The 22297-nt window shown below is 33.6% G+C and overlaps 1 protein-coding gene across 9 annotated transcripts in view; it reads left to right on the forward strand.

The window, feature by feature from the left end:
- NBEA (neurobeachin) overlaps nucleotides 1-22297 on the forward strand; it is a 664605-nt gene that overhangs the window by 161537 nt on the left and 480771 nt on the right. For all 9 annotated transcript variants that reach the window (XM_041767622.1, XM_041767623.1, XM_041767626.1 and 6 more), the window contains 4 exons: nucleotides 12755-12863; nucleotides 20120-20201; nucleotides 21069-21192; nucleotides 22021-22213. In XM_041767622.1, the coding sequence (XP_041623556.1) occupies nucleotides 12755-12863; nucleotides 20120-20201; nucleotides 21069-21192; nucleotides 22021-22213 (508 nt within the window). The remainder of the gene's footprint in view (nucleotides 1-12754; nucleotides 12864-20119; nucleotides 20202-21068; nucleotides 21193-22020; nucleotides 22214-22297) is intronic.

Below are 22297 nucleotides of genomic sequence, written 5' to 3' on the forward strand. Positions count from 1 at the left end.
CCATTGCTCAAGCCCTTTCTCAAGCGTTTACCAACTGTTCACCCTTTAGGCTCCCGAGCCTTTTGAGTGAATGAGGGACGCAAGTTTGGGCCTGGTTTGGTTCAGTTACTCCAGCTAGTCCGTGGTCGCCCACAAGTTTTGCCCTAGTAGAAAAAGAGGAAAAGGATATGAATAAATGGTCAGTTCATAGAGAAGAACATGCACAGAGTATAGACATTTGCAAAGAGCAGTCCTACTGGTAATAAGGGAAATATAATCTAAAACTAAAGTAAGACCTCAATATATTAGTTGGTTATGAGGGGAGCAAGCATTCTCACACATTGGTAACTGGAGCATAAATTAGGGTAGTCCCATTTGAAGTGCAGTGTTTTTTTTTTTTTTTTTTGAAGTGCAGTGTTAATTTTGATCAATATCTGTCAAAATTATAAATACATATACCTTTTAACCCAGGAATTTATTGCTTGTACACATATGAAATGATGGCTCTTCAGAGTTATTCATTGTTTTGTTGTTTATAATCGTAAAGGTTAGGAGAAATTGTAAATTTCTATTAATAGGAGATTTGTTAAATGTATGGTTCATTCATTAAATAGAATACCATGCAGTTGTAAAACAAAACTAATAGGTTTTAGTATATTGATGTCACAAGTACATTGTTGCATGATTAAAAACATAGTATAGATGAGTATGTACAGGGTGAGTATGTACAGGGTGTGATTTTGTATAAAAAGAGGATATAAGGGATATATCATATAAGGATATATCATATATAAGGATTATATCCATATAAGGATATATAAGGGATATATCATAGTATAGATGAGTATGTACAGGATGAGTATGTACAGGGTGTGATTTTGTATAAAAAGAGGATATAAGGATTTACTATAAGCTTTTATAGTAAAAGAGGATATAAGGATTTACTATAAGCTTTTATAGTAATTCCTATAATATATTAAGAAACTCTAGTATCATATATAAGAAACAAGAGATTAAGAACAGTAGCTCCTAATGGGGAGTTAGTGGAAATGAAGGTGAATGTGAATCAATTTATTTTTTTAACTACGTGAATGTTAACCTATCAAAACAAATTTTCAGTGATAACATTGTTTAGAAAAAAACAAATACTTAAAAATAACAAACAACTTAAAATCTTTGATTAAATATTTTATTGATGGAGTTGGATTGAATAACATCAATGACTAATTAAAGTGAAGAGTTCTTGATTGATGCAATCATGTAGTAAAAGGACTGAGATAACACTGAAATTGTTTACTTAACTACTTAGTTTCAAAGGGAATTAAGTCCAAATGATTTCTATTCGTATGATTATAAAATTAAGTCTAATAGTAAAATATAATATTTAAAACAAAGCATATAATACTTGATGGTGAATAGAGGTAATGGTTAGTAAAATACATGTAATTCATTGCCTTTGAGTTGGACTACATAGGTTTGGATCCTGGCTTAGTCACAGATTTTCTGAATGGTATTGTAAACATTCTTGAGCCTCAGTTTTTAACTTATATAATGAATAAAACCATACTGCTTCCTCACTGAATTTTAAGGATAAATGATAAAGTAGATTTAAAATGGTTAATCAAAATATATTACAATGTGATCATTTAAAATGTTAGCAAAAAGGTAATGGGTACAATTTAACATGAAATTCTGGTAAAAATGGAATATACCTTCAGTATGATATTTATCTTAAATATAAAAGTTAAGTATGAAATACTAGTAGCATTCAGATCAGTGAGATAAGTGTTTCTACTATAATAATTACTATCAGTTATTCACGATTTGAGACAAATAAAGCATAATTGTTGGGGAAGAGGAAATAGGTAGTATTTGTAAAGGGTTTGAGTATATATCTAAAAATGTAAGAAAATCATCTATAAAACTGTTTAGAAATGAAATATCACCAAAACTCAGTGTCTCATTTGTGTTTAGAGCAGTTATCTGGCAGGGAATCTGAGATTGGTTCATGGATAAAGGTAAACTGAAGTCTGGTGAGTTGTTCCCTTATAATGCCTAGGTTTATAATTTCTGTCAGGTGCCTGGAATACAAGTTGTTTGATCCATACACTTTATTTTTTAAAAAAGATTTTATTTATTTATTCATGAGAGACACAGAGAGAAAGGCAGAGACCTAGGCAGAAGGAGAAGCAGGCTCCCTGCAGGGAGCTTGATGTGAGACTCAATCCCAGGACTCTGGGATCTTGACCTGAGCTAAAGGCAGACACTCATCCACTGAGCCATCCAGGTGTTCCCCAGATCTATAAACTTTAATTGTCAGCTGAACTAGAGATAGATTTGATATCTATCATTAAAATTGAGAAGCCTGTTCCAAATGATATATGCATGCAGCAACTTTCCCCCCCCTCAGGATGGAACTTGAATCTCCTCTCTTTGAGTGTGAGATGGACTTACTGGCTTGCTTCCAAAGGATAGTAAAACCTAGCAATTACTTTCGCTATTGAGTAAGGCTAGCATCAAAGGTCATACGTTATGTTGATACCATGTAGTCTTTGATATGATGTGATGGGAAATGACTTCATCTCTGTGGTATTCTTCTAAAACACATAACCCAAGTCTAGTCCAGAGAAGGTATCATACATCCCCAAATTGAGTGATATTCTACAAAATACTTGACTAGTACTCTTCAAAACTGTTGAAGGGCATGAAAAACCAGGAGTGGGAAACTGCTATAGATGAGAGGAATTTAAAAAAAAAATTTTTTTTTAAATTTATTATTTATGATGGTCACACACACACAGAGAGAGAGAGAGAGAGAGAGAGAGAGAGAGAGAGAGAGGCAGAGACATAGGCAGAGGGAGAAGCAGGCTCCATGCACCGGGAGCCTGATGTGGGATTCGATCCCGGGTCTCCAGGATCGCGCCCTGGGCCAAAGGCAGGCGCCAAATCACTGCGCCACCCAGGGATCCTGTGCCACCCAGGGATCCCAGATGAGAGGAATTTAAGGAGATAATGATGACTAAATGAGAGGTAGTATTCTGGATTGGATCCTGAACAGAATAAGGACATAAGGACATTAGAGAAAACTGGTAAAATATGAATAAAAATCTATAATTTAGTTAATAATATTGTACCTATTTTGACTTCTTAATTTTGACATATGTATCATGATAAGATATTAACATATGGAGAAGCTGGGTGGATAATATATGAGAACGCTCTGTACTATCTTTTTAACTTTTCTGTAAATCTTATAAATTTCCAAAATAAAAAGTTACATAAACTTGAGAAACCTGGGGTGCCTGAGTGGCTCAGTCAATTAAGCGTCCAACTCTTGATTCTAGCTCAGATCATGATCTCAGGGTCATGAAATTGAGCCCTACATCAGGCTCTGCACTCACTGGGGAGTCGGCTTAGGGTTCTCTCTATCCCTCTGCCCCTCATGTCTCTAAAAAAAAAATGAGAAACCCAACTTGGATGTATGAAGCCAAACTATTCTTATGTGGAAGTGATCTAGTTATTTATTTTCAAACAGAATCTAACAATAGTTCAGAAAGATTATCTAAATGGCTGTTCTATAATACAATTATTATGATAATATTAGCTTGGATAAATATTAAAACATGTTATTTAATGTTCACTGTGGAAAAAAAGATTCTGATGTCTTAACTTCAAACTTTGTAACTTCTGGGTAAATTCTCCAAGTTATTCAAACTGTAAATGGATCAACTTGCTGTCTATAATGTTGGCTATAGACCTGTTATATATTGACAGTTGTTCGATCTAATGGTTTATTTCTTTTTGGAGTAGTTGAATTAGTCCAGTTTTACTGACAGAATCCATTGTCTGTAGTGAAGTAGGTTCTGCGAGTATGAGAGTTGGAAAGAAGTTTCCTTTGTATCTATTCTCAACTCTAAGCTTTTTGGCTTTCGTCAGGCAAGTGTTGGTTCCTATGTGTACCTGGGGTAGCAAGAGAGAAAACAAGATAACTGATGAGGGGTTTTCTCTCCCATGGGAATGACAAGCAGCGGAAGAACTGTGTTTGAAGCCTAAGGAAAAGCATAAAAAGCAGCAAATCTTGAGGGATCACTTTACTCTGAAAGATCTCTGCCTCTTATTCTCTCTCCTCTGTACTCCCTCCCTCATGAGTAATGTTAACATTATCTTCTGTGTAAGTGACCACCAAAAGGGCAAGAGGTACCTGAAGTGATGGGATGAATCTTACCTGTCCTTGACCTTGTGGGAGTATGGGAATATTGGAGTGCCATAATGCTGGCTCCACTACTCACAGCAAGCTAAGTTTTGTACTACAGATCAGTATCCTTAAAAGGTCCTCTGCCTTACAACACTTGTGGGGATCCCATCATGTAAAAATCGCAGCAGTGAGATATGACCTCAGCTGTATAAAAATGAAAAATAACAACTCATCCAAGGCCAGTAGCCAGCGACAGGAGATGAGAGAGAATCATCGAACTATATACTCACTGAAGGAGAACTAGTGGTGGAGGCTAGGGTGGAACCTTTGAATTTTATTTTTAAAAAGAACATTTGAGATTCAAGTAGATCACCACAAATGACAATCTGTCTTTTTAGCTCATAATTTGTCTTCTAGTTAGTCCAAATTACTAGACTAGAAGTTCCCAAAGCATGGACCAAATATATAAAGTGAAACAAAAAGTAAAGATACACAAAATAGGAGACTAAACATGAGTAATAAGAATTCTTGGAGGAGAAAAATAATGAGTATAACAGGATATCCTGAAACACGTTGTAATACTAAAAATGTATAAATTTTGGAAAAAATACAACAAAAACCCTTTTAGATGTATAGCTGAGCACACAAAAGTAGGTAAATTCTCATATGCCAAAAATGAAAAGCTACAGTAGAAGAAATAATCCTTAAGAAATGCTATAATATTAAATACTATAATATTAAAGAAATACTAAATATTAAAATTAAATTAAAAGTAATCTGAATTAACTTCTGGAAATGAATAGGTAGCAATTAGAATTAACAACTCCATGATCATGTTAAACAGATTAGATAAAACTTAAGAATTGGTGGGGTACCTGGGTGACTCACTTGGTTAGGCATCTATCAATCTCAGGGTCTTGAGCTCAGGGTTGTGAGTTTGGGCCTCACTTTGGGTGGAGCCTACTTAAAAAAACAACAAAATAAACTTAAGAATTGGTGAGCTGGAAGATAGAAATGAAACTATGCAGAATGTAGCAACAAGAGACAAAGATGACAAATAAGAGGTTAAGAAATGAAAAAAGAATGAAAGTTTGCATAGAATAAAATACTCAGGAATAAATTCCACCAAGGAAATGAAAGATATATAAACTGAAAACTGAAAAACATTGATGAAAAAATTAATTAAGAAATAGGTATCCATTCTGTGAAAACAGATTGGAAGAATTAATATTGTTAAAATGCCCATACTACCCAAAGCAATCTACAGATTGAGTGCAATCCTTATCAAAATTCCAATGGCATCTTTCACAGAAATACAACAAATAATCCTAAAATTTGTATGCAACCACAAAAGACCTCAAAATACCCAAACCATATCCTCTAATGGAGAAGAGGTCAGTAGTGCTCAGGGCCTGGCACTTCAGGGGCTGTCTCTGGTGTATGCTACATGCTCTCTGTTGTTGTGTCTTTGCTGCTGTATCCTTTAGGCTGCTCTGTCCTCTATGCTTTGTCTGCAGAGACTCTCTTGCCTACTGTGGGCATTGTTTAGTCTCTGGCCTAAATGTGGTGAATTTTAACTAGATGTACAGTGTTTTTAACTAGATGTGCAGTGTTTTAACTAGATGTGTAAAATGAGACCTAACACCAACTCTTCCAGAACTGAGGCTCTGCAAAACTCACTGGTTGGGAGATATGATGTGGGCAGGTGTTTGTACTGGTCTTCTGGGGGAGAGATCTGCTGCTCTGGGACTGAAGTAAGCTTGACTAAGAATCTAAGGGCCCAAGTGTCCATCAACAGATGAAGGAACAAAGAAGATGTGGTATATTTTTTATACATATATAATGGAATATTACGCAGCCATAAAAAGAATGACATCCTGCCAGTTGCAGTGGCATAGATAGAGTTAGACAGTGTCATGCTAAGGAAGGATGTCTGTTGGAGAAAGACAAATACCATATGATTTCACTTATATGTGGAATTTAAGAGACAAAACAAATGAGCAAAAGGGAAAAAAAGAGAGTCAAACTATATTATAAAGCTATAGTAATCAAATAGTATAGTGCTGTCATAAAAACAGATGTGGATTAATGAAACAGAGTAGAGAATCCAGGAATAAATCTCACATATATGTGGTCAGTTAATTTATGACAGAGGAGCTGAGACTCTACAATGGGAAAAAGACAGTCTCTCCAGTAAATGGTATTTGACATATTCCCACCAACAGTGCAGGAGGTGGGAATGTGAAATGGTGCAGCCACTCTGGAAAACTGTGTGGAGGTTCCTCAAAGAGTTAAAAATAGACCTGCCCTACGACCCAGCAATTGCACTGCTGGGGATTTACCCCAAAGATACAGATGCAATGAAATGCTGGGACACCTGCACCCCGGTGTTTATAGCAGCAGTGTCCACGATAGTCAAACTGTGGAAGGAGCCTTGGTGTCCATCGAAAGATGAATGGATAAAGAAGATGTGGTTTATGTATACAATGGAATATTACTCAGCCATTAGAAATGACAAATACCCACCATTTGCTTTGACATAATGGAACTGGAGGGTATTGCTGAGTGAAATAAGTCAATCGGAGAAGGACAAACATTATATGGTCTCATTCATTTGGGGAATATAAATAATAGTGAAAGGGAATAGAGGGGAAGGAGAAGAAATGGGTAGGAAATATCAGAAAGGGAGACAGAACATGAGGACTCTTAACTCTGGGAAACGAACTATGGGTGGTGGAAGGGGAGGAGGGCGGAGGGTGGGGGTGACTGGGTGATGGGCACTGAGGAGGGCACTTGACGGGATGAGTACTGGGTGTTATTCTGTATGTTGGTAAATTGAACACCAATAAAAATAAATTTATTATTAAAAAATTAATAAATAAAAGAAAAAAGAAAATGTAAGTGGTATTTGAAGAACTGGACAGCTGAATGCAAAAGAATGAAATTGGACTTCTATTTTACATTATACTCAAAGTCAATTCAAAATGGATTAAAGACTTGAATGTAGGACTTGAAACTACAACACTCCTAGAAGAAAACATAAGCAGTAAGCTCCTAGACATTGGTCTTGGCAATGAGTTTTTGGATTTGACACTCAAAGCAAAAGCAACAAAAGCAAAAATAAAATGATCAAGACTACATCAAACTAAACTGTAGACTAAAGAAAACTACAAATACATGAAAAGGCAATCTACAGATGGAAGAAAAATTTTCAAGTTACATATGTGATGAGGGATTAATACACAAAAGATTTTAAAGATCCGTGCAACTCAGATGAAAATAAACAATCTGATGTAAAAATCATGGAGAGGGGATCCCTGGGTGGCGCAGTGGTTTGGCGCCTGCCTTTGGCCCAGGGCGCGATCCTGGAGACCCGGGATCGAGTCCCACATCGGGCTCCCGGTGCATGGAGCCTGCTTCTCCCTCTGCCTGTGTCTCTGCCCCTCTCTCTCTCTCTCTGTGACTATCATAAATAAATAAAAATTAAAAAAAATTTTTAAAAATCTATTAAAAGAGTGTGTGTAATATGTAAGCTGATAGGGAAATAAGAAACCAGGAAAAATATTTACCTGTATGTTCAGGGTAGGGATTGTGAATGATGGTATGAGTTACATGTGAAAACTTTCTGCATCTTTTTATGTTTTTATGTTGTTATTTTTTATCAAAATAAAAGTATTATTTATTTTTTAAAGCTAAATGTTAAAAATTGATAAGTATTTAGATAAACTATCATAATATATTTTTGTCTTAAAAGACAAAAATCAGTGAGGCTAAGAGGGGTACCATGTAAGGCAAAAGGTTCAATTCACCAGGAGGACAAAACAATTTCAAATACATTTATACATAACAGCATAGGTGAGGTATAGAAAGCAAAATTGACTAAATTTGAAACTGTAATAAAAGATTTCAGTTTTTTAGAGGTTTGAACATATTCTTTTTAAAGGAGCAGTCACCAAAAACTTTAACACAGTATAAATTTGAACAGAAAATCCAGTGGCTTGGTTTATATATATGTTCTTATCAAACTCACTCAAAACTGTAAAAATTGCCATTTGAAGCCATAAAATTGTCCAAAATTTAAATGAATTATTGTCATAAAGATGATTTCTCACCTATAGTGCAATTATGCAAGAAATCAATGAGAATAATCAAACTAAGAAATGGAAATATATGTATTTTAAATAACTCATAACAAGAAATTATTGTACATATTATAAAATGATTAGAATCAAAAATATTGAAAATTTTTTATATGTACACTTCTAAGAATTGGCTTAATTGGTAATGGAGGCAATTTATAGCCATAAATTTTTATTTCATTTTATTATTTATTACCTTTTTTTTTTTTTGAGACAGAACACAAGTGAGGGGAGGGGCAGTGGGAAAGGGAGAGGGAGAGAGAGAGAGAGAGAATCTCATGTAGACTCCCGGCTGACTGCTGAACCAGACACAGGGCTCAATCTCAAAACCCTGAGTTCATGACTTGAGCCAGTATCAAAGGTTAGAAGCATAACCGACTGGGCCACTGTGGCACCCCTAGCCATAAATATTTATATTAAAAAAAGAAAGTTTTTCTTCTAGATTTTCAATTTTATGGTGAATGTAAGGATAGTTTAACATCGGGGTATCCTTTAATGTGATCTCCTTGTTAACACATTAAAGAGTAGCTATATAATTACACAAATGGATACAAAAAATTGGGTAACGTTCAGTATCCATTCATCATAAAAATTCTTAGGAAACCAGGAATAGATGATTTCTTTAACCTGTTAGGGTATATCTTCTGGAAACTCACCCATAGTCCATTTAGTAGTAAAATATTAGAGCATTCCCTTTCAATAACTTCAAATTAATGAAAGCCTGTTTCACCACCACTCCCCCATTCAAGATCATAATTGAACAGTATGTTGACATTCATAGAATAGTTCACGTAAAGTTGGCAAATTGTTTTCAAATATAGGATATATTTAGGCTGGACTATAAAACACAAGACACGTTTCAATAAATTTAAAAGAATTGAGACCAAACAAAAATTTTCTTTGACCACCACAAAATGAAATTTGAAATAAAGAACAGAAAGAGATGTTATAAATTGCTTGATATTTGGAGAGTAAACAACACATTTCTAAGAACCCGTAGGTCAAAAAAGAAATCACAGAGAAAAATAGAAAATGGTTTGATTTGAATAAAACTGAAACATATACCATGTAACCAGAACATATAACAACTTACTGACTTCTCATGCATTGCTGAAGGGAATGTGAAATACTCCAGCCATGTTTCAGAAGAGTTTTCTAATTACTTAAAAAATGTGACCCTTAGCACATACCCTGGCATGTCCATGCTTGGATATCTACTCAAGAGAAATGACACCTGGACTTGTACTTGGACATTCTTAATACCATTTATCTATGATAATTCAGAGCTGGAAACAATCCAAAATTCTATCAGTTGGTGAATGGATAAAGTATCATATGTTCATACAATGAAATACTAGTGTACAGTTAAAAGGAAACAACTGATGCATAGTAGGACATTAATTAGTCCTAGGAATCATTATGCTAAATAAAAGAAACCTGATGCAGAAGACTACATATTATGTGAAATATTCAGAATGTAGATTAGTGATTACATTGGGGTAGTGATGAGGGTAGTTATGGGAGTGGGAATTGACTACAAATGGCCACAAAGGGAACTTTTTAGAGTGAGGAAAAATTTCAGAACTGGAAATTGATGATGATTACATCACTCTATAAGGTTTTTAATAAAGTACTAAGTTATATACATATAAAATATGAATTTTATGTTTATGTTGGTGAGTGAAGCTGCTGGTAAAATGTGTTTCCGTTTTGATGGTGGAAGTATGAATGTACATATTTTTGGAGGTCATAAATTGCAAAGTCTCATAAAATTAAATATAAAAGCTTCTAACCGCCATCATTTCAGTTATAAGAATTTGTTCTAAGGAAATAGTCATGGATATACTCAAAGATTTACCTATAAGGGAAAAATTTTGTGTATGGTAGGAAAAAGAGAGTGGAAATAGCATAAATGCCAACAGTAGTGAATGGGTATATTATGCTACATAATTTACAGGAAAAAAAGCTATAAATTACCTTATATAGAATTATTCTCATTGTATTGATACCATCTATATTTGTCATCTATATTTATATGCATCATAATTCATCTAGAAGAACATAAACTGATACTTTATAATGATTTTCTCTAGGTTATGGAATTATGAGTTGCTCTTACTTTTTTCTTGTTCCAACATATGGTCTGAGTTTGTTACAAGACATATCCAAAAAAAAGCTGGTTTGTTTTGTGAAGAAGAAAATCGGAATATGTTTTCATTGGAATGTTTAGTAAGCTAATAAATGTGTAATTTGTATGAGATTAAAAGGTTATTCTTTAAAAAGATTGCATTCTTAATCCAAGTGGACAGAAATCGTATGAAATTCAAAGGTATGCAAATAGGCATTAAAAGCCTGAAGTCTGTTTAGATCTTAAGGTTAAGTGGGGTCATGATGTTAGTTTCTCTCATATATGCCCTGTAGAAGCTTTTCAGAGCCGAATGCATAGAGTTCGGTCTTTGATTAGGGATTCTGTGGGAAACAAAATCATGTGATACATAACTCACCCATACTCTGCCTGAGATAACGGGTGGCATTTTTGGCTATCTCTTGACTGCTTTGCAGCAAGATTTATTGGTAAACATGGTTTTAAAGCAAACTGCAAGAAGAAGCTGCCCCATTTCTTCTCTGGTATATGCAGAGCATTCTTCAAGTCCCCCCAGAAGCCTAGAATATAGCTGTGCTGTAAACATTTACATCCTAGGAGGTAATCAGGAAGGCATTTATTTCTTTAGTAGCTGAATTTGTACTGGTGCAAATAAGAGTTTACTGTAAATTCCTAATTAGGCTATTCCAGATAGCCTAATTTGGATAACTTTTACCAGCTTTATGTATCAGAGAGATATATTAAGGAATACACATTGGCTTTTTTTTTTCTTTCTTTCTTTCTTCATTAGGAGCAAATGAAAATTTCAGTCCTCCTTGCCTTGGGTGTAGCTTGAATTGGAAGAGACTTATAGCCTTCCCCTGTATAATCCCATAATATTCATCAGTCCTGATTTTTTTTAAAGACCAGTTGACCTTTTTCAATCATGTTTTTTAAGTATTTGGCAAACACAGCCACAAGATAAAGCCTGAGCTTTGGGTTTACATTATTTTGCTGTTTCCTTCCCTGGACTGAGGATTAGGTAAGGGGAGACAGCTGCCCTGTCTTTTGTTGTGCAGTTTGGAACTTGGAGAGTGATGTTAGTAGAGAGTATTTCCAGGTGAATGGTATCCAGATAATGGTTCATTATTTGATATCTGTATTAAGGTAACAATGGCTGCTGTAACAGACAAACAATGAAATTTTAGTTACTTATGAGACTAGTAGTTTCTTTCTTATTCACTAAAAATCCAAATGAGTGTTCCTTAACAGACAGTTTTCCTGTAAGCTGTGATTTAGAGATCCAGGCTGCTACTTCCATCTTGTGCCTCACTGTCTTCACCATGTAGTTCCTGTTTTCTGCCTTGGGAAAAGAGCATGGAAGACATGCATGAGCGCTGTTCTATTGACTAGGTCTAAAAATGGTTCATGACTTCCTGCTCACATTCCACTTGCTAAAACTCTTAAGTTTAGTGGCCAAATCGGGCTGTAAGAAAGGCTAGAATTCATAGTATAGCTGTGGATTCCTGAAGAAAGGAATAAGAATTAGTTTATATCATAGTTACCAGATCTGAACAGGAAATAATAGAAAATCAGGGTTGAGAGCTAAGAAGATCAGATTTTGAATTCAAAGACAGTGACACTAATGAGAGGCATATAACAATTCTCTGAGCATAGAGCCAAGTGTTGCAGAAAGCCTTGAGTAGAGCCTTCTGTCCTATTTATAGATTTGGTGGTGGGAGAAGGGGAAGACACAAATGAGCCAGTAGTAAGTAACTAAGTTTTTTGGTGCTTTTTTTTTTCCCTTTGTTTGGTTTTAAATCCAATGGCAGACCACAAATACAAAGCAATAATGAGTCCTGTTTACTTCTGTTGAATTATTTTGCTGTGTAATCCCAACATAAAACTAGAGTACTCACTTTTAGCTGTAATTTTAAATTCTTGATAATAAAGTTTAGCATAAATTATTTTATAGGCTTAAAAATAGATTTAAAAATTCTGTGGTCTTTGTTAGGGGAAGCCAATAGTTTTAACCTAATAAAAATAACTCCTAAATAGTTAATTAGAAATTTGAAAATAATCGCTGTGATTATTAATATAATTTATAATTTGTATATTTCACATTTATTTAAGAAGTGTTTTTTTTTAAGAAGTGTTTAAATAGTATTTTTGGATCTTTAGAAGATAACTGCTATAAACTGTTATTTTTTTTTTTTTTTGCAGTTGGAAGTTAGTAAACATAATTACCTATATGATTCTGTATCTGTTTAATAGATTGTACTTTCTTATTCCAAAGTCATGAGATTAGAAAATCCAATGTATTTCATAGTATTTTGTTTTTCCCCCCTTCTTTTCCAGGAGAAAAGTGGAAATTATGCATACTCATAGTCTTTTCACTCTTCTTGGAGAAAGGCTGATGTTGCATACAAACACTGTGACTGTCACCACATACAACACACTTTATGAGGTAAAAATTTTAAAAAATGTGTAATGACAATTTAAAATGTATTTAATGGGAACCTTCTATATAATTGGGTTCAATAATTGGTCAATTAATCAAAAAGCTAGTAATCATTTTTAAATGAATACTTAAATTTTAAAAATTCATTTGAAAACAATGCGTGTATATTTATTTGCTAATCTTTTTGCATTTGTCCAAGGACTTTTCTCTGAGTACAGGTTGGCTGATTGGCTTTGTGTAGAGTTTTTTTTTTTTTTTCGGATGAACCACATCCATTATGTATTATCCATTCACTCTCTACATCCCCCCTTCGTTGACTCTATCTCTGTCTTCGTTGCAATTGCAATATTAACCTAGAGTTAATAGGATAGATTGTAGCTAAAATTTTGTAAAAGAACTATCTGAAAGAAGCCTTAGATCTCATCATTTGAATTCAGAAATCCTTTTCTCACCATTTCTAACAAATGGTCATATAGCTTGGGCTCAGTATTTTCTATGAATTGCATGTACTACCTCCTAAAGTAGCTATTTTTATTTTTAAGTACTGGTAAAATATTAGTGATACTACCATTGTTAACTTAAAACCTTGATTCTACTATTCTGCAACTGATCTTCTGTGGTCCTAGTTCCTTTCTCTGATGCAGGGATTAGCAAACTACTAACGCTTGTCTTTGTATGGCAAGGAGCCAAGGATAGTTTTTATATTTTTAAATGTTGAAAATAATCAAAAGAAAAATAAAATATGACATATAAAAATTACATGAAATTTAATTTCAGTGTCCTTGTTGGAACACAGCTTTGCTCATTCCTGTGCATACTACTTATGATTGCTTTTGTGTCATAGTGGCAGAGTAGTTGCAACAGATATTATTTGTCATGCTCTCATCATCACTTTGCATGCTGCTCTGTGCACTACAGATCACAGTGTGCAATAATTTGATAGTGTTTCACAAACCATATGTATTTTGAACCTAACTTTTTAAAAAATACCAGTTCATACCCATCATGTCAAAATAAGAAAAATAGACTTCAGATATCACACTTTTAAAATGTAAGGATGTGAAATATTTTGTTACAGATTTAGATGGCAAAACATTTTGTCTTTTATAAGAGGACACTATTATACATTGGTACCAATAGGTTAAACACTTAGAATAATATCCTTAACTTAGGAAAACAGTGGTCAGAAAATATAAAATACCATCATTGCAAATTTCTTCACAAAAATAAAAAAAAGAAATGAGAGACCTTGAGGAGGGCAGATGCTGAAATTCTGAATGAGATTGTACTACAATTTTAAATTAACATGAGATACATTCAGAGTCCTCTAATATTAGATTTTTTTTTCATCTAAGTCACAGGCTGGATATATCTCATTTCTGTTTTTGCATGGCTCACAAGCAGAGGATAGTTTTTACATTTTTAAATGATAGGAATAAAAAATAAGTATTTTATGATATGTAATTTTATGAAATTCAAATTTTGATATTTGTAAATAAAGTTTTATTGGATCATGGTTATACTTATTTAAGGTTAGTCTGTGAGTGACTTCATGCTGTAAAGACCGAATTGAGTTTTTAGAGAGAGAACATATGACCCACAAATCCTAAAATATTTACTGTCTGACCTTTCTGTAAAAATTCTGTGGCAAAAAAAAAAAAAAAAAAAAAATTCTGTGGCAAAGATGAAATTTCTTTCCATGCTGCAGCATAGAGAAATGTCTGTCCCCTCTTGTTGTTTTATTAAAAATTATATCTTAATCTGATAACAGAATTAATATGCGTTCATTATAGAAATTTGGAAAATACAGAAAAGCACCAAAATAAAATTTACTTATAATGTCCCAATTAATACTGAAAAATATGTTTAAAGTTTTTTTTTCTCAAGATGCCTGGGTGGCTCAGTGGCTGAGCATCTGCCTTCGCCTCAGGACGTGATCCTTGAGTTCCACGTTTGAGTCCCACATTGGGCTCTCAGAGGGAAGTCTGCTTCTCCCTCTGCCTGTGTCCCTGCCTTCTCTCTGTGTCTCTCATGAATAAATAAATCTTTAAAAGTTTTTTTCTCAACTCATATACATGTACAGACATACATACAAAGAGTTCTTATGAAATATACTCAACATAGTTTTATGTTACCCTTTTTTCACTTAACAGTATACTGCAGATATTTTTATTATAAAATGTTCATCATAGCCAGGGAAGGCAAACTTTTCTGGTAAAGGGCCAGATAATACATATTTTAAACTTTGTGGTAATCTTAATTTGTCAGGGCTAACACAGAATACTATGTATTCTGAGTGGCTTATAAACAGCAGAAATTTTTATGTCACAGTTCTAGAGGCTAGAAAGTCCAATAGCAAGGCAGTGGCAGATTTGGTGTCTGGTGAGGACTCACTCCATGCTTCATAAACCATCTTTTCACTATGTCCTCACATGGCATAAGTGTCAAGGGATGTTTTCAGTTTCTTATACTAATCCCTTTCATGAGGGCTCTGGAGCCCTAAACACCTCCTAAAAGGCCCCACATCTCCTAATACCATCACACTGGGGATTTGTTTTCATCATAGGAAGTTGTGGGGACACAAACATTCAGTCTGTAGCAGCAGGCTATGTGATGCCTATGGAACTACTCAACTCTGCATTTGTGGCTCAGAAGCAGCCATAGACAATATGAACCAAATGGGTGTGCTGTGCAATGTAACTGTATTGTATCTGTTTTTTAATAAAAATTTTATTTATCTATTCATGAGAGAGAGAGAGAGAGAGAGAGAGAGAGAGAGAGAGAGGCAGAGACACAGGCAGAGGGAGAAACAGGCTCCATGCAGGGAGCCCGATGTGGGACTCGATCCCGGGTCTCCAGGATCAGGCCCTGGGCTAAAGGCGGCGCTAAACCGCTGGGCCATGGGGGCTGCCCATGTATCTGTTTTATTTGTATCTGATTACAGAAACAGATGTTATCCCGAATAATATTTTGACCCCAGATCTGTAACATAACTTTTAGCTGTTTTATTTCATCTTTTTTCTGTTTTATATTATCCTCAGTAAATTTAAGAGTGGCTGCCTTTTAGATAAATTAAAAAACTCTTTTGGCTACTATTTCTTTCATTTCTAAGCTTAATATTGCAACTTTATGTCAGCCATTCTCTGATTACATGAATTTTAAGTTCATACTCCAGAACACAACTTTTGTGAGCAAAAGTTTTTTTAGTATTGTTTTAATATTTATAAACAAAAATGTTTACATCTATAAAGAGAACTGAATAGAAAGGCCTACCCTATAGGCCTTGATTCTGGTATTGTATTTCCCTAATAACAGTAACTATTTGGGGGGGGGTATATTTCCTGTGACAGTCACTTTGGAATAAATACTTTATATACGTTATCTCAGATCCTTACAACATCTCTCTGAAACTGGTTTTTTGTTCTTATTGTTGTCTTGTTAAACAGACAACCTGAGAATCACAAGTTAAACAATTTGCTTGGTAACTTATGACTAATTAACGGTTGTAAAATAAGCAGATTCCATAGTGTCTGTGCATAAAGGCAAAAAAATGTCCGTATCTACCTTAATGGATAATATTAAAGTCCTCTAAATCAAAACCTTGCTACAGTATTAGATTAGAGCTCTATCTATTTACGTTTCTATCTTGGTTTTCTTAGACTAGTCCATCTGGTTGATGATGCCTATACATGTTTTATTAAAATAATTTTTAGTTTATATTTCTGACCCTCCGCTTGTCAAAACAATTAGTCTCAATAGAGTAGAATATCTTTGTATTCAGTGAAACCTTCTATTAAAATAAGAACGTAGCATAACAATGTAATACATTGAATTTGAAAAATCATTTTGTACTCTTAACCTTTAAGAAAATGTTCTATGTATATATACATATATATTTATTTCTGTGAATCTTCCTGAAAAGTGGCTCAAAAGCAAGTGCAGTATCATTTTTACCTACCATCTATACTCATATGCACTCTCTTAGTATCCAGATTTTAGTCTCTAATGATACTCTACAAAGCCAAGCTGTTGCCGATTCCATGTCTTAGTTGGAGAAAGTCTGGATAAGTTTGCATCTCCTGATACTCGATGTTGGGTGTTGCAGATGAAGGAACTAACTTGCAAGGTCTCTGACCAATTTGGCAATAATATATGCTTTTAAAGTAGAATAATAATAATCATGGTTAATTGGAAAGATGGACTGGATTAAATATAATACTCTGAAAAGAAAAATTAACATAATTATACAAAAAGTCATAAAAGAAAGATGGTTACGATATGATTGGGTAGCACAGTTGATCCCATAAAAAAGAAGAAAGGATCTTCAGCATAAACTTTAATACTAACAGACCAAATTATATTATCAGACAGGATGGTGGATGACTAATTCTAGATCACCAAAGTTAAAAGATTGCACCATTTTGGATGGTAGCATCTAGTTGCAGAAAATTAACACTTATGTGATAGGTTCGAATTTAATTCTCATTAACATAGTAAGTGAAGTTAACTATAAAAAGAAAACAGAAAAAAAAAATAATAAAAAAATAAAAGAAAACAGAAAAAAAAAATAATAAAAAAATAAAAAGAAAACAGCCTCAGAACCTGCAGTGTGAGTTTGTTTCCCCTTATGAGCATCAATCAGGGCCTGCACCCCTGGTGAGAATCACTTGGTTGATAATCTTCAGTTTGAAAGCTCTTTGTACCTTAATTTTCTATTTTGGTTTGATAAATAACCTTAAATTCAAACAGTGTCAAAATAAATATCGCAACAACTGTAGGAAAGTATAAAATTAAGTACAGAAATAATAAAAAAAACTATGTCAAACTTATGGTTTCAATAATGTTTTAGAATGTGAGGTTTTTGCAAAAAACCAGCCAGTTAAGATGGGTTCTATGTCATTGTGATCTTTAAAATTCTAAATCTGAAAATGCTTATAAGAGAACAAACAATATTAAAGGACAAAGTAAGTTAGATCTTTTGGCAGTATATAGCAGACAATGTATAAAATTTGTGAAGATGGCTATTGGAACACTTAAAATGTGGCTAGTGTGAATTGAGATGTGTTCTACTGGTTCAGTAATTTTGGATTTCATGTTCATATGTGGTTCTAAACCTTTTGTACTATTTTGTTTTTGTAGAGGCTGGGGTTACTTCCTATGCATATCTCTAATCAATACCAGTCAAACCTTCATGGCCCATCTTGAATCAAAGCTTTTCATTAAGATGTTTACATCTGTATTCATCTCTTCTTATTTATATGTCATTATTTCCCTCTCCCTTTTAAAAACTCACATAGGTTTTATTGACAGTATACCATGTTTTATTATTTAACAGGAGCATGCATTTATGCCTGTCTCTGGAGTATTAATTAATAGAGTCTTAAAATATAGTTCCACCTAGCAACTATGTTTTCCTTTCCAATCATGTAACAGTGTGGGCACATAAGTGGCTCTTTAATGCATGCTGGATTGAGTTTCTGAATATGTTTTTGTAATTAAAAAAACCCTCATATTTGAATATGTGAGAGCTTTAAAAACACTTTCACATATAGAGCCTTTTGGTCTTCATAGCAATTTTATTAAATAGGCAAGGCAATTACTATCCTATCTTTAGAAGATCAAGTAGGGACTTAAAAAGGACAATATTAAATTGTAGATTCTTTGAGATAAGTTTTGTTGTCTATGTAATGAGGTTTCTTCTTTTTAGGGTAAGGAAGTTTTGACTATTCTCTATCATGGAGGAGTGTGGCCTGGTCTTTTCCAAGCTTGTCTATAGTTATTTTGAATCTCTTTGTAAATAGAATTTTAGGGATTTTGTCCAGTGGGCTGTAAGTCCACATCAGGGCTTTTTTGGGCACATCAGTGTGAAAACTTCTTGTAAGCATATACCAACCACTGAATATTCTCTGGCATTTTTAAATGCTTTGAGTTTTCAAAGAAATTTCTGTCCCATGTCTCAACTCAATCTGATTAATAGTGAATGTCTATAGTACTGTGTTCAGAAAATTCTGAAGGACTCTATAGTTTTAACAACAAAATGTTTAGTCTAAACATATAAGAGTGAAGCAGAGAGGTTCTTATGCCCTATGTTTATCATTTTAAGTAATAGTTAGGTTTTTATTTCAAGTCAGTACTTTTTTGATAAACATTCCTAATGTACAGTAAATCAGTTTCCTGTTTTCTTTTTCTTCTTCTTCAATGAGGGTGATAGTGGGTCAGACAAATGCCACTGCTGAATGTCATGATTTTTTTTTCTAATCAGATGGGATCGTCTCTGGCTTATGCCTAATTTACTTTCTCCATCCCCAACTTTTGAAAAATAGCTATGTACAGCTAGACTCTCAACTAACTTTTATGGTTTCTCCATAGTTTTTGTACTTTACTAACCTAAGTTGAACTAAAAGTTTCATTCAGAATTTATTAGCATGTTAAGTTAAACAAGAAGTTAAATCACTATTATAAAATTATATCTTTGTTAGGGATAGTCTCATTAGATTATTTGTATATGCAAGAATAGAGGTATCCGCAGGATGAAGACTAGAAAACAGTGAACAGTCACATATCCATTCTTTAAATATAATTCAGTTATCCATTCTTAAATTTCACAAATGTTTGAGTACTGGCGGTGTGTCAGGCACTGTGCTAATTGCTAGGAATATAACAGTGAAAAAGATATGTTAAGAATCCAGCACTCATAGACACTGCATTTTAGTGGAAAAATTAGAAAATGTTTTGGAATTTTGATTTTCATTTGGCCAACATTTTGTCCTTTTTTGTTATTGGAAAAAAGTTTATAGAAAAATTCATGGATAGATGACAATAGACTACAATTTTAATAAAGATTTTTCCCTTATCACACTTCATTTTGAAGTTGGCACCCAGGCTTAGACATATTTTTATTTTCTTTTTTCTAAGTTTTTTAAATTAATGATGACATAAAGAGTCAAATGTTTACAATATACAACACAAGTATATTAAGGATATACACACTGTGAAAGTATTTCAAGCAGAATAAATTTTTGGATTTCCTAATTAATCTTTCCTACTGTAGATATTAGTTCTTTTTTTGTCTTTATCCATAATAAAATTTTAAAACTAGAGAGTTGAAAAATTTAGAAGTATGTGGAATGATTGAATGACCCTTTGGAAGAGGGTTTCATTTGATTTTTGACAGAATTGACATTTTTTGTAGATTCTTTGTATACTTTGAAATTATGATTTAAATTGTTTTCTAAATGAAATTCAAATTTTTCATCTTTCAGATCTTGACAGAGCAAGTATGTACTCAAGTTGTACACAAACCACATCCAGAGCCAGATTCTACAGTGAAAATTCAGAATCCAAGTGAGCAAACAGCAGGGTTTATATATATATATTCTCTATGTTGTACTTTTCATTTGTGTGACTTACTTATTTTGTTACTGGAAGTATGCTACCCTTAATTCCTTTCATCTATCTCATTCACCCATCTCCCTACCCCACTCTTATCTGACAACTGCCAATTTGTTTTCTGTATTTAGGAATCTATTTCTGTTTGTTTTGTTTTTTAGATTCCACATGTAAGTGAAATCATACGGTATTTGACTTTTTCCAGTTAGCATAGTACCCTCTAGGTCCATCCATGTTGCAAAAGACAAGGTCTCATTCTTTTTTATGACCGAGTAGTATTCAATTGTGTATATATAGTACATCTTTATTTATCCACCTATGGACACTTAGGGTGGTTCCATATCTTGACTATTACAAATAATGTTGCAGTGAACATAGAGGTGCATTTATCTTTTAGAATTAGTGTTTTAATTTTCTTTGGGTCAGTACCCAGTAGTGGTGTTATTGGATCATAAGGATATTCTATTTTTAATTTTTTGAGGACCTTCATACTGTTTTCCACAGTGACTGCACCAAACTACATTCTCACCAACAGTGCATGAGAGTTCCCTTTTTCCTCATCCTCACCAATCTTGTTATTTCTTAGTTTTTTGATACTAGATAGCTAAACAGCAGTTCTTCATTGTAATGCAGTCATAATGTGGTAACTTGGAAAACTAAAACAAAACTTTTCATAACCACCTTAATCATTATGATGATTACCATAGTTCATGATACCTATAAAACTCATCTACCCCTAAAGCTAAGATGAAAATGAGTAAAACTTGAGTGGAAAATACATTGTAGTTCTAAATCTTGACCTTTTTTAAAATTCATTTACAGTGATTCTTAAGGTGGTGGCAACTTTGTTAAAAAATTCTACACCAAGTGCAGAACTGATGGAAGTTCGTCGTTTATTTTTATCTGACATGATAAAACTTTTCAGTAACAGCCGTGAAAATAGAAGGTAAGCAGTTTCAATACTATAACAAAACTTTATTGTATAATTCTCTTCTTTATTTCAATCTCTTTAAAAAAATTTTTCAAATCTTTCCCATATTGCTAAGTAATGGTAACTATCAAAAAAGGCATTTTATGTTTCTTTGATATAATCTACATTCATTATATTTGTATTTATTTTTATGTTTTTATTTGATTATGTGGCTATTACATTTTAATTGTATCTGTGAATATATATATTCACAGACCCTTATTTAAAATGCATCATTCCTTTTGGTGACACCCATCTGTTGTAATCATGTTGGATTTCCTCATATTCATCTATGCTTCTCTAAATTTTTGTCTGATAACTGATTGCTGTCATGCATTTTTGAGCTAGTTAGCTAAGACAGGAGGTAAAGTCTACTGCCATCGTTGCTTCCTGAGTTTAATTTCAGAAATATTTATTTTGTATCTGGTATGTATAAAGCACTGTGCTACACAAGTTGTCTTAGCATACAGTCTTGGTACAATTTAGTGGAGAAGATAACCATAAAACTCTGATTAATATATAATGTAGTAAGTGCATTGTGAGTGCTACATGTGATGAAGGAGTAGAGAAACAGTAGCTAAATCTGACTGGGAGAGTTAGGAAACCAATTTGAAATGATAATTTGGATTTTTCCAGGTAGAAAAATGGGAGGAAATCATTCCAGGTATAGAATATAGAATGTGCAGAATGAAAGTGCACCTTGCTTTATCTAGGTCAGATCATATTTTCTATTCTTTATCTAAATTTCCAAATAGTAAATACTAATATAAATTAGGTATTTTTAATGAGTTTTTTTCCCACTAGATGCTTATTGCAGTGTTCAGTGTGGCAAGATTGGATGTTTTCTCTTGGCTATATCAATCCTAAAAATTCTGAGGAACAGAAAATTACCGAGATGGTCTACAATATCTTCCGGATTCTGTTGTATCATGCAATAAAATATGAATGGGGAGGATGGAGAGTCTGGGTGGATACACTCTCAATAGCTCATTCCAAGGTAAAAAGAGATTTAGCATTTTATATCATCAGGGTTATAGCTGTGGAGTGAATGGTTGTAAACACACATCTGGTGCCATCTTGT

This window comes from Vulpes lagopus, chromosome 8 (genome assembly GCF_018345385.1).
Source record: "Vulpes lagopus strain Blue_001 chromosome 8, ASM1834538v1, whole genome shotgun sequence".
NCBI classification, from domain to species: domain Eukaryota; kingdom Metazoa; phylum Chordata; class Mammalia; order Carnivora; family Canidae; genus Vulpes; species Vulpes lagopus.